Source organism: Stegastes partitus, unplaced genomic scaffold (assembly GCF_000690725.1).
Source record: "Stegastes partitus isolate 25-593 unplaced genomic scaffold, Stegastes_partitus-1.0.2 Scaffold1246, whole genome shotgun sequence".
Classification (NCBI taxonomy): Eukaryota; Metazoa; Chordata; class Actinopteri; family Pomacentridae; genus Stegastes; species Stegastes partitus.
This window is the reverse complement of record NW_007578977.1, coordinates 107,159-126,795: the sequence shown is the minus strand read 5'-3', so window position 1 is coordinate 126,795 and position 19,637 is coordinate 107,159. Positions and strand designations below refer to the sequence as shown.

At 40.9% G+C, this 19,637-nt stretch overlaps 1 protein-coding gene across 1 annotated transcript; it reads right to left on the bottom strand.

Annotated features, from left to right (window-relative positions):
- Window positions 1-7,668: 7,668 nt before the first annotated feature.
- On the bottom strand, window positions 7,669-16,589 carry enpp4 (ectonucleotide pyrophosphatase/phosphodiesterase 4). Its single transcript, XM_008297771.1, has 8 exons — window positions 16,471-16,589; window positions 14,786-15,023; window positions 14,077-14,370; window positions 13,856-13,960; window positions 12,031-12,229; window positions 11,774-11,947; window positions 11,301-11,570; window positions 7,669-9,881 (listed from the first exon to the last, which is right to left on the bottom strand). The coding sequence occupies exons 2-8, from the start codon at window positions 15,020-15,022 to the stop codon at window positions 9,778-9,780; spliced, it is 1,383 nt and encodes a 460-aa protein (XP_008295993.1). The 5' UTR covers window position 15,023; window positions 16,471-16,589; the 3' UTR covers window positions 7,669-9,777.
- Window positions 16,590-19,637: the final 3,048 nt, after the last annotated feature.

Below are 19,637 nucleotides of genomic sequence, written 5' to 3'. Positions count from 1 at the left end.
GTTTCACACCAGAGTCTCCGACCGCCGCGAAGCCATTTACGTTGCGCTCGTCACGGGTTTCAGTAGAATTAAAAGATGTGACACAAAGAAAGAACAAACGTCACTTTCAATAAAAAGGAGTTTGTGAACATGTTGTCGTTAGTCTAGTCTAAGGGTAGTGTATATATTTTCTATGTACAGAGCGGTTGTTTTTCTATTGTGCCGTTACGTTGTTGTTGGACAAAGCTGTTGTTTTACGAGGTTAACAGGGAGAGTGGCATTGCATGATGGGAAAGATGGAGAAACAGTGGGTATTAGTAATGCAGACTCAAAAAAGGAATCCAAACTTTTAGTTAAAATCTCTAAAAAAAAAGAATAGTCTGAAAATATGGGGAGTAGGTTTATTTGTTTTCTTGCCAGAGAAGAGTAGATCTGTACCTTTTGATTAGCTTAGTTTAGCTAAAGAACTGAAAGCAGGCGCAAACAGCTAACTCAGCTACGTTAAAAGTTAAATAATTCTCCCTACCAACACCACTTAAGCCCTTTTCTAACAGGACAAGTGTCACAGGAAACGGCTTCTTTGAGGGGTCAGAGATTGTCTATAGTCTTGCCAACCAGATATTCAGAATTGATGGCTGCTAATTTAGATTTTTTTTCACCTTTGGAAAGCGCTAAGCTAACGGTTTGCCCCTACTTTCAGATTCATGGTAATCTCGGCTAACAGTCTCCTCGCTGTAGCTTCGTATTTGTCTGATAGAAAAAAGACGAGTATAAGTCCTCTGAAAAAGCAAAGTCTGTTCCTGATGCTAACACTTGAATACATTATGTTGAATGACGGTTAGCAACATTAGCTCTCAATTGAGGAAATAAGAATTAGGCTAGTAGCTGCTTCAAATACAATTTAAAAACACTAAAATAATGTGTTGTTTTTGCTGCTCAACACCAGGCAGTGGAAAAATGTTCAAACATTTGGCGACTTTGGGGAGTTTTCAAAGCTAACCTAGCTAAAACAGCGACACAGGACTAGCTAGCTGGGTGTTTGGCAGGATATTAGCTGAGATACTGTTTCACGAATCTACAATCAATATACAAATTAACAAAAGTTTTAACCTGAGTTAAGGTCACTTTCTCTCACTTTTGACACCTTAGCGTATGCTAAATTTCTCCCAGGAACAGTTCTTATGGCTTACAATGTACACTAGTCGTACCAATCTCTCCAAAACTCTGTTATGCTTCTTCATAACAGCGTACCAGACTCATGTTTTTTGTGAAAATCAACCCACTAAACATTAAAGCTGCTCAGAATTTTAGAAACAAACAGAAGAATCCAAAACATAGTTAGAGGAACAAGTGATGTTTTCACTGATGATTATCGTAAACATGAATCCAGAATACAGAAATGGACATACGTGCTTATCGCACCATTTTCTGTGTTGCATGTATGTTGTGTGAGGGCTTCACAGTTCTCCATCTTTTCCTGTTATGCTTACAGGGTTAATGTGAGGTTACATTTTCTTGTTACTTACAACAGCTAGTAATGCTCAGTAAAAATCGGGCTGCATCGTGCTAGACGACAACAACAACAACAACAACGGGAAAAAAAAGAGGAATCTCCAATTTCAAAGAAAGCAAATGCAAGACTAATTATTTTTGATCTGCATTTTTTCTGTCTGTGATGTCCCAATCATGTCGGTCCCACGCTAACAGGGTGCTGCCACTGAAGCCGATATGAAACAGTTTTGGACTTCAATTGTCACAACCCTCCCGATGACTTGTCCTCTCTTGTATTGCGTCCAATATCGACTCCTCCGAAAGCCACCCACGGCTGAGCTGTGATGTATGGCTCATTATTTATTTTTTTTGTTTGTTTATCCCTCTAATCCAAGCTGTTACATTGGCAGGCGACAACAAATGAGCCGAGATATCAGTCATCAGCGAGAACGTCGCATCTCCTGTAATCGCACGCTGTCAGCGGCGGGAGGGGGGGGTTGCCTTCGCACAGCGGGGTGCCGATCAAAAAAAAGGAAAGAAAAAATTAAGGGTTTGAAAGGTGTTTGGGGAAAGTGTCCCAACGCTCCACACCGTCCCTCCAGTGCCACGTCAGGGAGAGAGGAGGTGAAACCCGGCCATGAGCCATTTCAGATGGTGCAACACAAACACACATGCTTCTTAATACTGCTGCTGTCCAAGAGGATTGAGCAGGTCAAAGAGTTAGAGCGCATATGGAGAATTTAAAGGGGGCACTTTAACAGATTTTGGAGCTTTGGTCTCTCGTTTGTTTCCTCGTCGTGTGTTTGTGAGATTGGCAACACGGGATTTTTCTAGGTGCTGAAATGATAACTGTCAAGTTGATTGATTGATTGATTTAAACCAATACTGAAGCAAAAACTCCCCACTCTCAAGTTGGTGGATCTTCTGATTTTGAATGACTGTTCAGACATCTTCAAAGTCTTAAAAACTCATGAATCCCGACCTTTTTGCTTGTGAAGTAATGAAGCAATTGCTGCTTATTGTATATGTCCAGTAGTTGGGACAACCTAATAGCATATCCCCCATTTTCTTTAGAGGCCACAAAGATTTTTAAAAAAAAGCAAACATTGGAGTAAAAACACAATTTTGTGCAGCAGGGTTTTTTTCTGCTTTCCTACCTTGATAGTCTTCTCGCAACCCCTACGGTTCATCCAGCATCGTTTAGCGGTTGCTACGAGTCCAAGGTTGGAAAGTGTTGCCATCGACAAACAATCAGAAAATGAATAAATTAAAAATGAACAGCAAAATAGTTCATAATTAGATGCATCATGTTAACGTGACATGTGGGGGGAAAAAAAGGAGACTAACACCAGAAATGCTGAAGTGTCCCTTTAAGTTTGAACAACGAGAAGTGAGCCTTCATTATTTTTCCGTGGTGCTAGCCGATCAACAACAACAAAAAAAGACAAATCAGTTCATTTGCTGCAACGCTGGCAAAAAGATCCGCGCAACAGAAGCAGCCGTGTTCATATGGTGCAACACTCTCAAGCTTACAGAGTCAATTGGCTGCTAATCCCACTTCATATGGTGCAAATATGAAAACACACATGTACTTATGGTGCAATAAGGGCAGATTGTCTCTTTGAATTCTATGGTGCAACTTGAGTACTGCCTTCAGTTATCGGCCAAGGCTGTGCCAAAGGCTCCGTCCAAATGGGACAACTGCTCTTCCTGTCCTGCAGAAGCTATGCAAGTCTCCGACGCAGGCAGATGTGCTTAGTGTACACACAACCAACACACACCGACACACACACACACACAGGGTTTTCCTCTGCAGCAGGGAGATATGCTTCATAAACAAATACAAAAGTAGTGGGATGTGTCCCTACCTCACTGCACACACACAACACACACCAATCTCCAATAATCCCTTACCCCTTTATAATTTGGGAACAATATTCATATGGTGCTATCGAGTAAAGCTGGATGGTTTTTTTGTATGGTGAAGAATTTAGCCAAATATGTTTAGAAGTGTTCCGCATTCAGACGGATTGATGATTCGAATTCTGGGTTTCCTCATGTAGAGAGTGCACGTTAAAAACAGCAACCGTCTCTGTGAGAAAAAAAAAAAAAGAGCGACACATAAAAGCTACAATGCCTTATCCGCTCGGCTGAAGATGAGTGGTAGGAGGGTGGAGCTACTTTTTTTTTGGGGTACGCTCCGGACATGCACTGTACATTAAAGCATGGGTTCAGTGTCAGAAATCAAAAAGGCATATACTGTGTTAGCACGTCGTCCTAAATAAACTGTGCCATGTAGAGAACACACTCAAGGCATTTCCTGTTCGTTTCACAGATTGTGCTCGTGAATTTCTTGCATGAATGTTCTAGATCCGAGGGCACAACGGTTTGAAGAGTCACATGTGCTTCTGGGTTGTTAAAAGGGAGATTTATTTTTGAGCTCCAGTCCCCCGCTAGATTGTCCCCTCTGATCTTTTAACCCCCCCGAAAACCACGGCCCCTTTGCACCCAACAGCCAATCAGAGATCAGGTACAGCCAAATCAGGTCGGACACAACCAAATAATACTTCTTTTTAACGGAAGCAGACTCAACTCTTGACCTCATAATCAAAGTGCAGGTATCATCACCCAGCAGTCAAAAACTCATCCACACTGGGTCTACAGTTGAGTCTGCACCGCTACAAATGAAAAGCTTTTTTTTTTTTTTTCCACCCAGAAAAACCAGAGCCTTAGCCAGGCCCACTCAGTATGAAATTAAAATCCAGTCAGTGTATGGCGTTCACAGCTATGCAAAGTTACAGGCAAAGAAGGTTCTGGGCTTAGATAACCTTTACAAAAAAAAAATATCACTAGTCTCATGTGTTTTGCTTTTGCCTTTTTTTTTTGTTCGTTTGCAAAGATGAAGTGATGAAAGAAGAAAACCACAATGTGCACCAACATGTGATGTACCATTTGTTTACATTTTTTAAGCTTTTTGCATTTGTTAATGATAATTTGGTCACTTTTTACTGACTTATTTTATATTTTTCTCTATCAAGATTGTCCTTTGATGGGTTAAAAAAAATTAGTCGGGAGGGGAAAACTTGTGTAATGTTCACCTTTGGGAATAACTGGGACGAACACCGCCTCCCGACTGAGGAATGTGCATCTTATTGTGAAAATTCAAACCAGAAAGTTATTTTTCGTTGGATAAACACATAAATGTTCCACTATCAGGGTCTGCAAAGCATATGAGGCCTGTGGTAAGGCTGTGTAAGATGTGTGTGTGTGTGTGTGTGTGTGTGTGTGCGAGTGCAAGCTATGTGTCACTAATGCTTCATATGCTTTTTTTTTTAGCCAAAGTTTTACTTGCTTGGTCCAGAGCTGTGAAAGTATCATTACTCGTCATAGTTTTGTGGAACTTGAGGCCAGACGCTAAGCTGTGTCTGATCTCAGACCAGTTTCTACCAGATCTGAGTCCAACAACAATTCTTTCAGTTTGGAACCGACGAGGTTTCGGGGGTTGTTTTGGCACAAATACTCAGACTTAATCACAGAAAATGAGCGGAAAGGATTTCAGTGGTTTGACTCAGGTTTGGATTCTACAAGCACAGGGCAGGGTCAAACTAAACCTTAAAATGGATGTATCTATAAGATGTACCATGAGCTTTTATTTTGTCGGGGTCATGCTTTTCTACTGTGTTCTTCAGCTTGGAAAAAAAAAAAATAAGTAGCTCTAGCAAAATTTGATGTGCAAAAGTAGATTTTATTTTCTCGTGGTTGGCATTTTGATTGTAAATACCTTTTCCTGGTAATCGTCCTCAGTTGGATCTATGTTCCATGGGTTTGCTTAGATGGCTCTTTCAAATGTAATGATAGTAAATGTTCTTTATAAATATCCAGAATGTAAGACGAGAGAAGAAAAATACAGCTCGACTGGAAACTGTGTTTTTGTAGGAATCTGTGCCATCGTGTTGTCTTGAGTATAAGCACACTGATATTAGATCTGTAGACGGGATGAAGCTTTTGGAGGTGATCTGCCAGACAGCCGGAACCATGCTTTGGTTCAGTTTCTTTCTAAAAATGTCAAATTTTAAACAAAGTGATCAGTAATTTGGTTGTTATGGCTCTAAAAAGATCTCCTTTTAATTTCTCTGCAAAAAAAAAAAGAAAAAAGAAAAAAAAGGTTCTCCATTAGCACTGGTTATTGAAAACGAAACAATTTTACTCATGAGAAGTTTTTGATTTTGCAAAAATGAGCACAGCATTTGGCCACTGGCTAAGTATTTAGCATCAGTTAGCCTAAAAGATGGAAGCAGCGAGTAACAGCTAACTAGCTTGCTAGCTAGCTCTGTCAAAAGATGGCAAGAAGTGCCAGGAAGAAGTGGCTGCTTCCTGAAAAACTTTTCACATATCTGGTTGGGTGTGGATTAAACTATTAAAAAAGATTCAAAGCATTACTTTACACATATTACTGTGCACATTATAAAACAAAAGAAAGTCAGACAGAGCCAAGTCATCTATTTCCCCTACTTCGAGTGTGTATGCTAATGACTACTTAGCTAGTTAGCATGCTCTTTCTAAAACATGACAACCAGCAGAGTCCACAAGGTTGCAGCTTTATGGGAAAAAAAATAAAAATCACTTGTTTGGGTGTGTACTGATGCTGGTTTGCACATTAAAAAAAAACAAACAAACAAACAAAGTATTAAGTAGGGAGCCAGGCTAGCTGCTTCTACTTTACATGCTAACGGCTAATTAGCCCGCTCTATCCGGAGATGGCAACAAGCAGAGAGAACTTCTGAAAAAAAAAATCACATTTATGGCTGTAAATGGATTAAACTTGTTAAAAGATTCAAAGTATTACTTGTTTTAAATTTAGATGCTTAAAAAAGAATTACAATAAAACTTTGAATCGAGTCAGGCTAGCTGTTAGTCTAGCTAGTTAGCTTGCTCTGGCAAAAGATGATAAACGACAAAGACTGCAATGTTTTTGCTTTCCAAAACAGAAAATACATTCACATATTGGGTTGTGTATTGATTAAACAAACAACAAAATAATTTTAAAAAGTAAATAAATTAAGACAGACCTTGGCTGGCATTTTCCTCTGCTTCCAGTTTGGTGCTAAATGAATCTCCAGACTTTAGCTTCATAAAAGTGGTATTTAGCTTCTGCAATTTTCAGTCAAAATAAGTGTAAAGTAAAATTTCCAAAATTTCTAAAACAAATTGGACCAATCATTCACTGACAATACATGGGTTTGCATTAGATGTAAGCATAACATTGGCAAAATGTTTCACCCAAATTCCAAATATTATAGTAGCTATAATAGCTTAGCTAATATTAGCTTAGCATAAAGACAGAAAGCTGCGATTAAAAGCTAGTCTGGCTCCAACCCAAAGTATTTGCCTACCAGAAACTTGTTATTCCACTTGATCTTGTTTAACCAGGCTAGCTGTTTCCCTTAGTTTCAAGCTAAGCTAGTCAGCTAACACAAGCTGGGACATAACAAACAAATAAATAAAAATCAAACACTTACTTGATTTCTTACCTGAGCTGTCTGGCGATCATCTCCCGGCTTCACTGTAGAAATGATGGCTGCCGTCATAAACCGTGTTCAAACCACACCTGCGTCAGCTCATAAACACACCATTCAGGAATCTTCTGGTCTCTGGGGATGGATTTCCCAAAAACTCACACCAAATATCTCAGACCAACCAACAAACGAGGCGGGAGAGAAACGAGAAGACACGTTGCGTATCTCCGGTTTGTCTGTGTATTCTGTGTCTATGATAGTGTCAAAGCATTCTGGGGAAGAGTTGAATGATATTTTCAATGGCTCTAGGTGGCCAGCATTAGGAAATGTGTTATTTTTGTTACAATACCTCCTGAAAATAAAAAAGTCTATTTATCTGTGAAGAGACAAAGATTTACAATAATACAGATGACTACATAGAAATGATGACAGATTTTAAATGACGTAAAAACAGATATAAATGAAAACATGTACAGTTCATTTGGTTTTGAACATGATACAGAAATGTATATGCGTCAGTATTGAGTTTGATTTTATATATTTACCATTTTATTACATTGTAATGTTGTGACTGCGATGGAGAAAAAAAAAAAAATATAAAGGAATATAAATTAATTTTTCCAAATGTGTGTCGCTTATCCTTTCCGTTCTCACGTTGAATCACAACACAAAAAAAAAAAAGTCCCCATTTCCGTTCGCCTTTATTTATTTATTTTAAATCTCATTATATCACACAAATCTCTCTACAGGCCAGGCACAATTTGCATAGTACAAGAAGGACTTCTAAAAACAGTAACCTTGAGGATCAAACACAAATAGAGTGCAAAGATGCTGCATTTAAACACACAAACACAACCACTGACACCAGGTCATACTGCATATCGATACCACTGACCTGAATTTGACTCGAGAATTCCTTCATGGCACAAAATTGCGCAGCGTTGAAACGAGGTGAAACTGGGGAGGCAGTTTCTCTTTCTGTAATCTAAAATGTTTACCCTCCTCATTAAGGTGAGAACTTGCCTGTGACCCGAAACTTGTGGTATCAGGTGTGAATTTTTAACAGTGCAAGAGAGGGCGTTACAGTTACAGCCAGTCGACCATAGTCTCATTTCATGATTGCATCAAGGCATTAGAAATAATCTTGAAGTCTAAAAAGTGCAAAAGTGTAGAAGGAAGAACAGAACATGGCAAGAGTTTGGACATGGAATATTCCCTCTTCACTTGTTTCAGTACTCAGACTTTAAGTTTCGACAAACTAAGAGCTGCACGAAGACTATATACATATGACATGGTTGGAGAAGCATGCAAGCAATACTGCACTTTAAGAGAGGGTCTGCAATATTCTATGATGTGGTTGTTAAATCCAATGAAAAGAGCAAAACATAAATCTGACTCAGTATTTTCCATCATCTCCTGGGCGTTGTAGTTTGTCGCAAATGTTCCTCAAATGTTCATTTACAGCAACTATGATCAGATGTATGTGCTGCAAATGATCGTGGTAATGAAGGAATATGCCACCCAGTGCACCAGTAGTTTTCAGATAACAATGGCGCTCTATGTCACACAAGATATGGCCGGCGGTGGATTCGCACAAAATGCTCGTTAGTTTGGTACATTCATTGCTGGGTTTGGTCTTTTCATTGGATTTGTTCATACTAAGAAAAATGCAGAATATGACCTGACCTTTCCTATGACCTTGAAGCAGCAATATGTCTCGGTTTTTGATCCCTGCAAACAGCCGTGTTCCCCGTCTAAGTACCTCCAGACAGACGTCAGACCTGTGGCTGCTCACTTGCAATTCAGTTAAATACATAAAAAAAAAAAACAAAGCCTCCTAAATGATCTTTCAAGTCTCGCTGAATTTGATCTTGTGCTATTTTTAAAAATCTAGGTGAACCAGTGCGTAGCTATCCCACCTAACGCTAATAATAGGTGCTATATTGCTTTAATTTCGTGATACAAGATGATCTTTTTTTTCAGGCGATGATTATCTGGAGCATCTGTTGTGCATCTTAATAATAGTCTTTGGTATCACTCACTTAAAGAAGCACAGATGGACGCCTGACACATCTACACTTGAAGTGAACAATTTGCATAGAAATCTCCCACTGAAAACACGCTTTCACCTTGGCGAGCCATTAGTCGTCATTATTAATTCATTTCCCTTTCAAGCATGCAAATGAAACTCAAAAGCATTATTCTGCAGACTTCGGTATTGATGTAAAAAATAAACTCAGAAACTGACAAAGAAATCTAAAGAATAATGATAATAATTAAATCTCAGCACCTGACTGAGAGTCAGTATAAATATCAAATGAGCTACTGGCTCCCTCTGTTGACAAACACGTGACACTACAACTAAAAAAAAAAAAAAAGCGAGCATAAAGAAAAAAACAATTCAAAACACAATTCCCACAGAAAAATATACAAGTAATCTCTTCAATAAGTAGCTCAAACTGAAGCTTTCTTTTCTTCTCAAAGAATAAAATCTCAATAATATTGTTGACAATGCTTCCTCAATGCAAATTACATTCCACAGCTGAACGCCACTGGCTCCTCGTCACATGTTCAAGTCCAGGGAATCTTAACAACAGTAACTTTATGGACAACCCTCCACACACTACCTCCACAAGTAGGCGTCAGGATGCCTGAAGGCTTTTGTAACAAACAATCTTTTCACCGCGTGTGTTACGAAACATGAACACACTCATACCGGAGAGAAACAGGACAGTAAAGTGCAGCATGTTGAATACCTATTGGAGCACAAACACAGACGGCGATCGGTGGTTCACTCCAACAAGGGGTCGTCGTCCTCGTCGTCGTAGCCGACCTGCAGCCTCTGGAAGGCTCGTGGCCCTGCACGGCGGCGGGCGCTCAGGAACCTGAACAGAACTGAAGAGAAAAAGTCCTATTAAGCCCCGTTTAAACATGCAACATGGAACACTGCTGGGCTGTTCAGTCCTTTAAAGTGACGGCATCCTGTCATTCAGCCCCTTTCACACAGTTATCCGCAATATTTGTCATTCACGTGAGTCAATACACCAAATGATGATTAAAACACCGTATTGCAAAAACAGACGAATACAAATTATAGCAGCTTATTAAAGTGTCCAAATAACTAACAGCCCTGTTTATCATTTCATAAACAGTAACAATGAGAGTTCAGGACTCAAGCTGAGGACAAAATATAAACTGCAGCTGATAAACTCTGTGTGACAGCTCACCTGTCTGAGATGAAGAAAAGTTCACAGCTGCTGTTAGATTCTGATCAGCACTTAGTCCATGTCTGGATAATTTACATTTAAACTTAATTAAAGAAGTTACTTCTGTTGCTCTGAGCATAAATGTTTCTCTGCTCTCTCTCCTACTGCTGATGATTGTAACAAACTACTAACAAATAGTCCTGTTTGATGTGAAGACATGTAGCTCTACACAGTGTGACCTGGTGTTTTCTCCTGGTCCGGACTGATCCGCTCTCTGGGATAATTTATAATTATAACAATGTAATCACTTACCAGTGCTGTTGTTCAGTGTGCAAATGTGCGCACTTTCAAGACGCATACATGGATCCTGCTGCTGTCTGATGCTGCAGTTACTAAACAAACTCAGGCCCAACTGTTCCAAACAACTGGAAAAAACACTCTTCAGCATCTCTTAATTGTTATTATTTAAGCTGGTAGTGTCTGTTTTTATTGCGATAAGGTTTTATTATTATGGACATTTAATTTCATTGCCTGAAAGATTTGAAATTGTGGCGTGAAGTCTGTAAAAAAAAAAGTATGTTGTGGTTTTTGCACACAACCTGTGTATTAAGCATCTCATGTTTTCAGATGATTATTGGTGCAGAATTGTGGAAAAATCCTCCCTTAAATAACTTCACAAAGTACTGCTGCTTGTGCGTGTCTGTCCGGTAATATGACGGCTCGGGTCACACTTGTGTTAAAAAAATTATACGAAATTTGAACCTAGTAAGAGTGACTGCGCGACTTTTATGGATCAGCGATCTGGGTGCACATTCACACATGCAGCCGAGCTGTTGAGTTACTGTCTGATTAACGGAGCAGAGAGTTTGTTAATCTGACTGAGACATGCAATGCATTCATGCTGACATGTCTCAGTCAGAGCAGAAAACCAGTTCTTAATAAATGAACTGCTTTTTTTCCCCCAAAGACAGTTTGATAACCCTCTGTCTTTTGTTGGGTTCTCCTGAGTTCTATTCTAGGTCCTCTTCTATTCTCTAACAACACCTTGGGGCATGTAACACACACACACAACATAAACGGATATGCTGTTGCAATCATCCAGCCTTACCAGTGACTGCAGTGAGGACCAGCAGGACGCCCACCACCAGGCCGATCACTGTGGGGGTGTCCCAGCAGGTCTCTGCAGACAGCAGGCACCGAGCCTGGGTCAGGGTGCCGTTGTTGGGCCGCGGAGGCACCGACAAGAGGTGGCACATGAGCGGGTAAACGTCCAGGCTCTGTAAGTTGCGGATTTTATAACCCTGACGGAAGCTGGGCCCTGTTGCTGCCAGGAAGGGGTGCATGCTGGGAAGGGAGTTGTCGTAGCCGTGATCGCCCACTGAGGGAAGAAATGAGAGGATGAGCCGTTGGGTGGAAGTACGATTAGCTGTAGTTTGTTCTTATTCTAAACAAATATCTGTCAAAACCTTCATCTTATTGGAAATTTGCTCAGAAGCTAAATGACTGGTAATGCATAGGTCAGTGAACTGTCTCCATCACAATGAGAAATCAGAATAAAGGAACAGTAATTAAGACACGAACATCTCAGCGACTTGTTCCCTCGCTGCACTATGGTCCAGCCCTCCTCAGCAATCAGTATGATTGGCTGGACGCGCTCATTGTTCCGGTAGTGCAGCCGATCAGGGATGGCCTTCTTCAAATATGCCGTCATGTGAGCGTGGCACTTGCTTAGTATGTCGAAGACAGCCTGTGTGTCTGCATAGGACAGAAATGAGCAATGCACTGAAAACACCACTGGAGAATGCAAATTTGGGATTAGTCATAGAAATACTGCTTACTGTTTTTGGGTATGAGCGCTGCGACAGGTGTCAAGTCCACCAGTGTGTAGTTGTCGGGGTGCAGGCAGTCGTCCAGCCGTATGATGCGTTCGGGCGAGCACTGGGCCATTCCGTGGTCGCTGGTTATCAGGACGTTGACGCGACCCAAGAGGCCGGTGCGCTTCAGCTCCGACATCAGCAGACCGATGTTGTCGTCGACCTGATCGCATGCAAACAGGCACATCCATCAATAACTGTCTGCATCAAGCAAATTCAGTTCAGTACAAATTTCATTAGGTGTCGTGAGCCACTGGATCATGCCAAGGTTATGCTGTTGTAGCAACAAATTTCCATATTTATTAAAATTTTATGGATGTAAACAGGTTTTTCTCAAGCAAGACAACAGATTTGTTGGCACAAAATATGTGAAAGGACACAAACAGGTCAACATCCAACACAGTAACATAGACAAAGAATCACAGGTTATGTAGCAGGCAATTTGAAAAAAAGACATTCCAATAATGTTGAAAATGACTCTGAGCATGAAAATTGCATCTAACTGACGAGTGGACATATATGCATCAATAGCATATAGGGCTGGGCCATATCATATCGGGCAAGGTAATACCAGTGTCATGTTAGGGGATGATATGTAATGGGAATATTGCGATAAAATTTGAGTGGCATGCCGTTGTTTTCGTTCAGTCTAATGCACATGGAGCGAGAAGCATGGCGGCGACCGAGGAGGAGGGTGAATGCAGCACATCGACCGACACAGTGGGGCTGGACCCAAATATTGGAATATTCAATCGTTGCGGTGGTGACCGGATAGCAATTTTGAACTGTGACTGCTATCCTAAACTGGCATTAGTACTGCCTGTGCATCTCCTCCAACCTCTCCCCTCACCCTGCCCTAATATGTTACACAGGGTTTACCTAAATGTGTGGGTCAAGATACAGAGCTTTTCTGAACTTTTAAAGCGCCCATATTATGCACATTTACTGCTTTCTGATTGTATTAGAATATGTGCAGAGTCTTCATGTTAAAAAAACACTGTACATTGGTGCAGCAGCTCTTTTCACTTTGCTGTCCTTCATTGTAGCTGCATACGCACCAGGAAACCAAATTGAGCACAGAATAAGTGCTGATTATGAGAAGAGACTCTACAGCAAGATTCTGTACAGTCTCATCAAAATCTTATAATTCATCATTACAAGAGTCGGAACTGAAGTAATCACTGCAGAGTCTGCAGTGCGGACGTTGCATGATGGTGCTCAAACAAAGTGGGAAATCTACATTCTCCAAATATCCTGTACTATCTTCGCCCACTGTGATTGGCAGGCCTCATAATCCAATGATATGGTGCAACAGTGGAATCTCCAACTAACTGATATGTCTTGTAAAAAGTGCAAAGTCACAGCTTTTCAGAAACTCCAACAGAAGCTCTTCTGCGACCCTCTGCAGCGGACTAATGTGTACTATTGTAGTATGAACAGAATGGCGTGCACGTCCACATCAGTTTACAGGTATAGGGATGAAACCGCAGCACACGCGACTCTACTGAGGAAAGACTGGCTTACTGCTAGGCAGCTGCTCACTCTTTGTTTGAGGGCGTGCCAAACTAGCCACCAGGCAGGCGTTATGCAAATGTGTCACATGCAGATAAGTAACAGAAGAAAAGCCTGGACTTCAAACAAAGCATTTCAGGCAGGTGAGGAGCAATGCTTTCTGCAGGGTAGAAAAACCCCCTTTGGCGTGGACTTTAGCCTTGGTAAGTTTGCAAGTCTTAGTTACAGTAAAGAAAAGAGAGAAACCCAAAAAGCAGAGTAAAGCACATCCCTGTACCTCCTTCAGTACTTTGCCCATGGCAGTGGTGTTGTCAGGGCCGAAGCGGTGGCCTGACCGGTCTGGCTCCTCCCAGTAGAGAGCTGCGAACTTCACTCCTTCCTCCTGTCATAATGATAAGAACGTTACAGAATGTCAGAATAGCTGCTAACCCTTACAGACTTTCCAAATTTGACTGTACATTACAGATAATAGCAAGCGTGCTAAAGTAACTGCTCAACCTTTTCGTTTCCTAACATCCACTTTGTCACATTCCCAACTCGTTCCTGGAATGTCACATTAGAGTTGTACGGCAAGAAGTGTGTGGCCGTGCGGTTGCTGTTGGTCACGTCGGAGCCGGGCCACATCATGGCCGCCGTCTTGTAGCCGGAGTCGAGGGCTGTAATCCAGAGGGGCTGCGCTTCGCTCCACCACATAGGGTCGGTGTCGTTGTTGATGCGGAAGTACTTTTGGGTGACGGGGTCATACATGCTGCTGGCCATGATGCCGTGAGACTCTGCATACAAACCTGTCACCTGGAAAACAAAAACAACCGCTATTGATTTTGTTGTGAATGTTAAAACTTGTTGTTATGCTCATATATTGTGTATTTGAGTTATCATAAGACATAACTGATCCTGTGTGCTTGAAGTTTATCTACGTACAAATACGTTTTGCCTGTCTTTGCTGTTACATTTCTGTAATTTGTGTGGATCTACTGTACGAGAAGATGTTGTTTCAGCACAGGCTCCGGGGTGTTTTGAAAGTTGTTGCTATGACAACAACAAAAGCTACAGATCTAAAATTCCCTGACTGATTGACAGCATACACAAGTCGGGATAAATATCTGTTTATAGCAGAAACAAACAGATAAACAGTTGGAATTACGTGTTTGTAGACAAGCATCGCATGCTGCCATGTGACAGATTATATTTCACAACAAATGCTCACCAGGCTGTAGTGGTTGGGAAACGTCTTTGTGACGAAGACGTTGGTGAGCTGCTCCACCAGGACCCCCTGACTGTATAGGAGCTTCAGGTTCGGCATGGGGAACCTCTGCAGGTAGTCGGCTCTGAATCCATCAAACGACACGAGCAGCAGCGATGGAGGACCCTGCTGGGCCGTGACGTTGTCTGTGGCCGCAGCGCTAACGCCACACAGGAAGCCCAGCAGTATTTTAAACAACATCCTGAAAGAATGTGCGAGACAGACATTTGAGTCAGATGACATTTATCTATCAGCTCTACTACAAAGGGAGCTGTGGGTAGTGCAGTTTCGATTTCACATCATTAAACCGTCATTACAGAAATGAATGTTCATTGAAAACCACTTAGCAGGAGACAAAGGCGTCAGCCAGCTTTTGCAGTAAAACAACAGAGAACAGATGTCTAGCTGGACAAAAATACTAATTTCTATGTCTTTGTGCATTTATCGTTCTTACACACAGAAGCACAGAGAGAGAAAGTCATTGCTCTTGTAATGCCAAAGTTCTTCTGTGGTCCACTTCTGCTTTGTAGGAAATGAAACTCAGTGATACCTTCATTGTAGCCACGAGCAAAGCTGGTTGTTGGCATAGTGCAGTCAAAGTATTCTGCTTAAGGCAGAAGTAGGGAGTGGTTAATCTAATAATTGAATAAAATAGTGGAGGAACTGGTAATGACAGATTCTCACTTGCAGTGACGAGTGATGGGGTGGAGTTTCCATGACAGTTTACGGCAGAGTGCAATATCCTGTTTCATAAGAATCAGATTACGGGGCGCACACACTATTGTGACTATAAAAAACGTGGTTACAGTAAAACAGACACTGAATAAATGCAGCTTTTGGGTCACATGCCTGCAATAAAGCTGCTTTCATAAATAACCCAACATGATACAGGACAATGACCACTTTCTTCTGTCTTCTTATTCCTTATTTCTCTAAAATAAAGGTTCCTTATTGACATATTGAGGCAGCTGTGTGTGAATTTAGTGTATATTGAAGCAGTAAGATTGACTTCAGACACAGTTTTTAATACAAATGGAAGACAGACAGACATTGCTACCTCAGCCTCTTCCTCTCCCCATCTGATTAAATTACATCAAGTAGCCTTTAGGACTCCTGTAACTTCTGTGAAATCAAATTTGTGACTGTAGTGGTGCAAGAAACTAACTCAATAAGACCCAAAACCTGTCAAATAAAGTAGTGAATTAAGTTTGCACACGCACCTTGCCTACTTGAGGCAATGTTCAAGGCACTACAGGTACAACAAAAGTAATTCTGTCTCATCTATCCTAAACATTTTCATTCTATAGAAATGTATTTATAATCGACATAAGCACATTTAGGAGCAAATAAGGTAGCGACGCCACCGACCGCCAGCTATGTCAACGAACAGGTCACATAACCACAACCAGGAAGACAGCGTGTTCCGAGAGGGGAAAAAAAACGAAAAACGACACTTAAAAAAACGTGAAAAAACAGTGAACATAACGCAGAAGTCAAACGGAAAACGTGTTGCCTTAAATTGGAAGGAAAAATTAACGTTAGTTTCACTTTCAGCGGCGGAGCTGGTTAGCCGTCGGCGTAGCATATATTAGCTTGCAAATGTCACAGCGTTGGCATAACAAAGCAAACGTTCTGTTTATTAATATTACCTGTTAAATGAGCTGACAGGTGAATGTTCTCCAGGAAGCACTGTTGGTTATCTCTTTATTTTCGTAGCGACATCATTAAAGAGCGTCAACAAAATACGCAAATACAGCGACGTTGTCAAGCTACCCGATATTATATGCAAAAGTTCCTGTAGGGAATTTCATAATAAATCACTCTGTGAGTCATCTCGTATCATAATGCACAATTATACATTTTTTTTTGCTTCTACAGTTTCGGTTTATATTTTAATATGCCTTTAATTGTCAAAAATAATCATAATAAACCCAGTAGTTGATATAAATTATTTTATTTATAGGTTTTTAAAATATGACTCCTTTATTTTGAAATGCAAACTTTCTACCTTTACTTTTGTCGTAGTAAACTTGCGCAACAGTCTTACAATGATTGACAGCTCATACAGCGAATCAGCGTTCAGAAATACTTGTGGGGCGGGTTATGTATAGGTGCATTTAAGTGCACATTTGAAAAAGCTGCTGCGCCCGTCAAAAATTCCTGTCATGCTTTGTTTTGTTTTTTAAAAAAATAGATGTCACATAGATTAGTCTCAATCATGTGCATCTAGTTCGTGATGTCACTTGAAAATAACTCTACAATAATGACAATGTGCCGGTCTAGATTAGTAATGCATGACCAATATGATTCCTCTCCACAATACATTGCAGCATTGTATTGCAATTTAGCAGGCAGGCACCAGAGCCACATGCAATCCTGCATACACATGTGATGGTATCCCTTCTCTATAGCTTCAGAACCAGGAACTGAAACAGTCATGGCAGATGGTGTTTGTTCCCTTCAGGCCTTTGGTTTTAGTTTGTTTCAATACACACATGCTAAAACTTGCATGAGACAAAACAGGTGCATTAAGGTAAATGTGGAAGTGTCCAGCGTTAGTTGTAAAAATCTAGACACTACAATCACCTTTAATTTGTCCTTCAGGCTTGAGCTTACGTAGCTGAGTACTTTGAGTGGTGAAAAGTACTTTAGACTCCTGAAGATGTTACACAATGAAAATAATAATAAGCTTTTTATATAAAACACTTTTTATCGATAAAAACAGTGGGTTCCAACTGTTCTGGTCCTTTACAAAAATCAGTTGGATTCTCATTTCAGATATCTGAGTTGTTAAACATTCAAATGACCCAAGATTTCACTAAAAATCAAACATCAGAGAAAAAGCCCAAAAATCTGACAACAGATTTGTTTTTCCTTTGTCTCTTTTTCATTAATCATGTGAGGAGCTCTCAGATTTATCTGTTGTCCATGTTTATAAAACTGCATATGAAGTAGTTTAAAGAAGCTCCACACAACGGTAAGACACTGCTGACACACTGATGCTTCCCTGTTAATAATCAATTGATGCCTTATATAATAAAACATCAGTCAGTATATCAATGTATATGTTTTCAGAGCTGTCCACTCACATTTACAGTCTATTGCAGTGCAAGCTGAAGGTGACACGAGCAAGGTTTAAAGTCTCTGTGGCTTAATCTTTATGTTAATTGAAACAAACAATCACTGGTGGTATTCTTTGAGAAAAATGTCTGATGTAATTTGTTTTTATCAGTTTTTTGGACTTGGCTAAAAATTAATTATTAACCTTTTGGTGATAGTTCTCAACAAATGCAATTCTCTTTTATGCACTGTGTCTTTTCTTGGCATCGCCCTCCAGCCATCCCCGTCCAAAGTCCTGGGGTGCTTTTTGATAAGACGGAGAGAGATTGTTGGCATCACGGTCACTCCTGCTGTACACCTTGACACTCTCAGCCACCGTCTCAGGACAACTTGCCTTCTTCAGCCAGGATGTCTTCCCATCACGAGAACGTGTACGAGAACCCAGAGCCCTCCTACCAGAACGAGTCTTCAGGTACATATGACCTGACCATCGAGGCAACATACGAAGAGATCACACATGTGACAGTAGAGTATGAAAACACCGGCCGGGCCTTGGGTATACCGGATCCACCGACTATGCCAGCACCAGACCGTCCTGCAGAGGACAGGCGAGGAAGTTCATCCTCCTCCTCCTCTTCTTCTTCTTCACACCATGAGGATGAACGGAAAGCGGAATCGGAGGGATCCAGTCATGAAGAGGAGATAGAGGAAGTGGAGGAAATGGAGGGATCTGAAGGATCTAGCAGGCAAGAGGAGATACAAGAAGTGGAAGAAAGACATGAAGAGGCGTCGGAGGGATCCAGTCATGAAGAGGAGAGAGAGGAAGAGAGCAGCCAAGCGATGACCTGGGAGAGGAGGTCGCCGAATGTGGAGGTGGACTCATCACGCAGGTCCTCATCTTCATCGTCATCTTCATCGGCCTCTGAGAAGGAGGAAGCTGAGCCTGAGAAACATGACTTCACGGTCACACTTTTTACGAAGGTAAGAGGTTGGACTGACTGCATGAGACTAATTCAGCTTGATTTTTTATTTTGTTGTCAGGTCGAATTGCATTGATTCATGTTGCACATTTAAAACAACAGCAAGGTTAAATGTTAAGGCTTGGACTCCACAATACTATACAAAATACAGATTTTACATTAAGTACACACATGTGAAAACACACATCCTCACAGTTTGATCAAACTTTCTTGCAACAAGTACCATGCAAGCCTCATAAAGCCAAGTCATGATTAGATTCATATCAGCTGAACAAGTGTACAAGGTCATGAAGTACCTCCTCAGATGTACATGGGTGTGTATGCATGTGGATTGTGATAAGTCATTTTATGTTCACCTCATTGTGCTGTTCACACACACACTTCTATTTATAGCTCATCAGTCATTTCTGTGCGTGTGTGATTGACGGTGTTACTCTGCTTCTAAATATAAGCGAAGTTGAACTGACAGGAATGTTCTGACTCAGTGCTGGGATAGCTGTGGATGATTCCTGCGTGTACGTGCGAGTGTGTGTTACATCTACAGTAATCACGGCGGTAACTTCCTGGAAAAATCTCTTAATCTGCCGATCTAAGTATAGTTAATAGTAATGATAATATAGAATTATAACAGATAGCAATCGTACATGGCACCATAACACACACTGAATTTATTACACTGTCAGCACATTCAACGCTAAAGTCCAGTTGTAGTGGAGCCTACAGGCCTCATAAATCTTACACTTTGAAACTACAGCTGTTTAAATTATAGCAATATA

Coding starts and splice junctions, on each gene's coding strand:
- enpp4 (XM_008297771.1), bottom strand. CDS start 15,022: ATGTTGTTTAAAATACTGCTGGGCTTCCTGTGTGGCGTTAGCGCTGCG. Junction 13,961..14,076: donor GGATGTTAGGAAACGAAAAG/GTTGAGCAGTTA, acceptor TCATTATGACAG/GAGGAAGGAGTGAAGTTCGC. Junction 12,230..13,855: donor TGGGCAAAGTACTGAAGGAG/GTACAGGGATGT, acceptor GCATGCGATCAG/GTCGACGACAACATCGGTCT.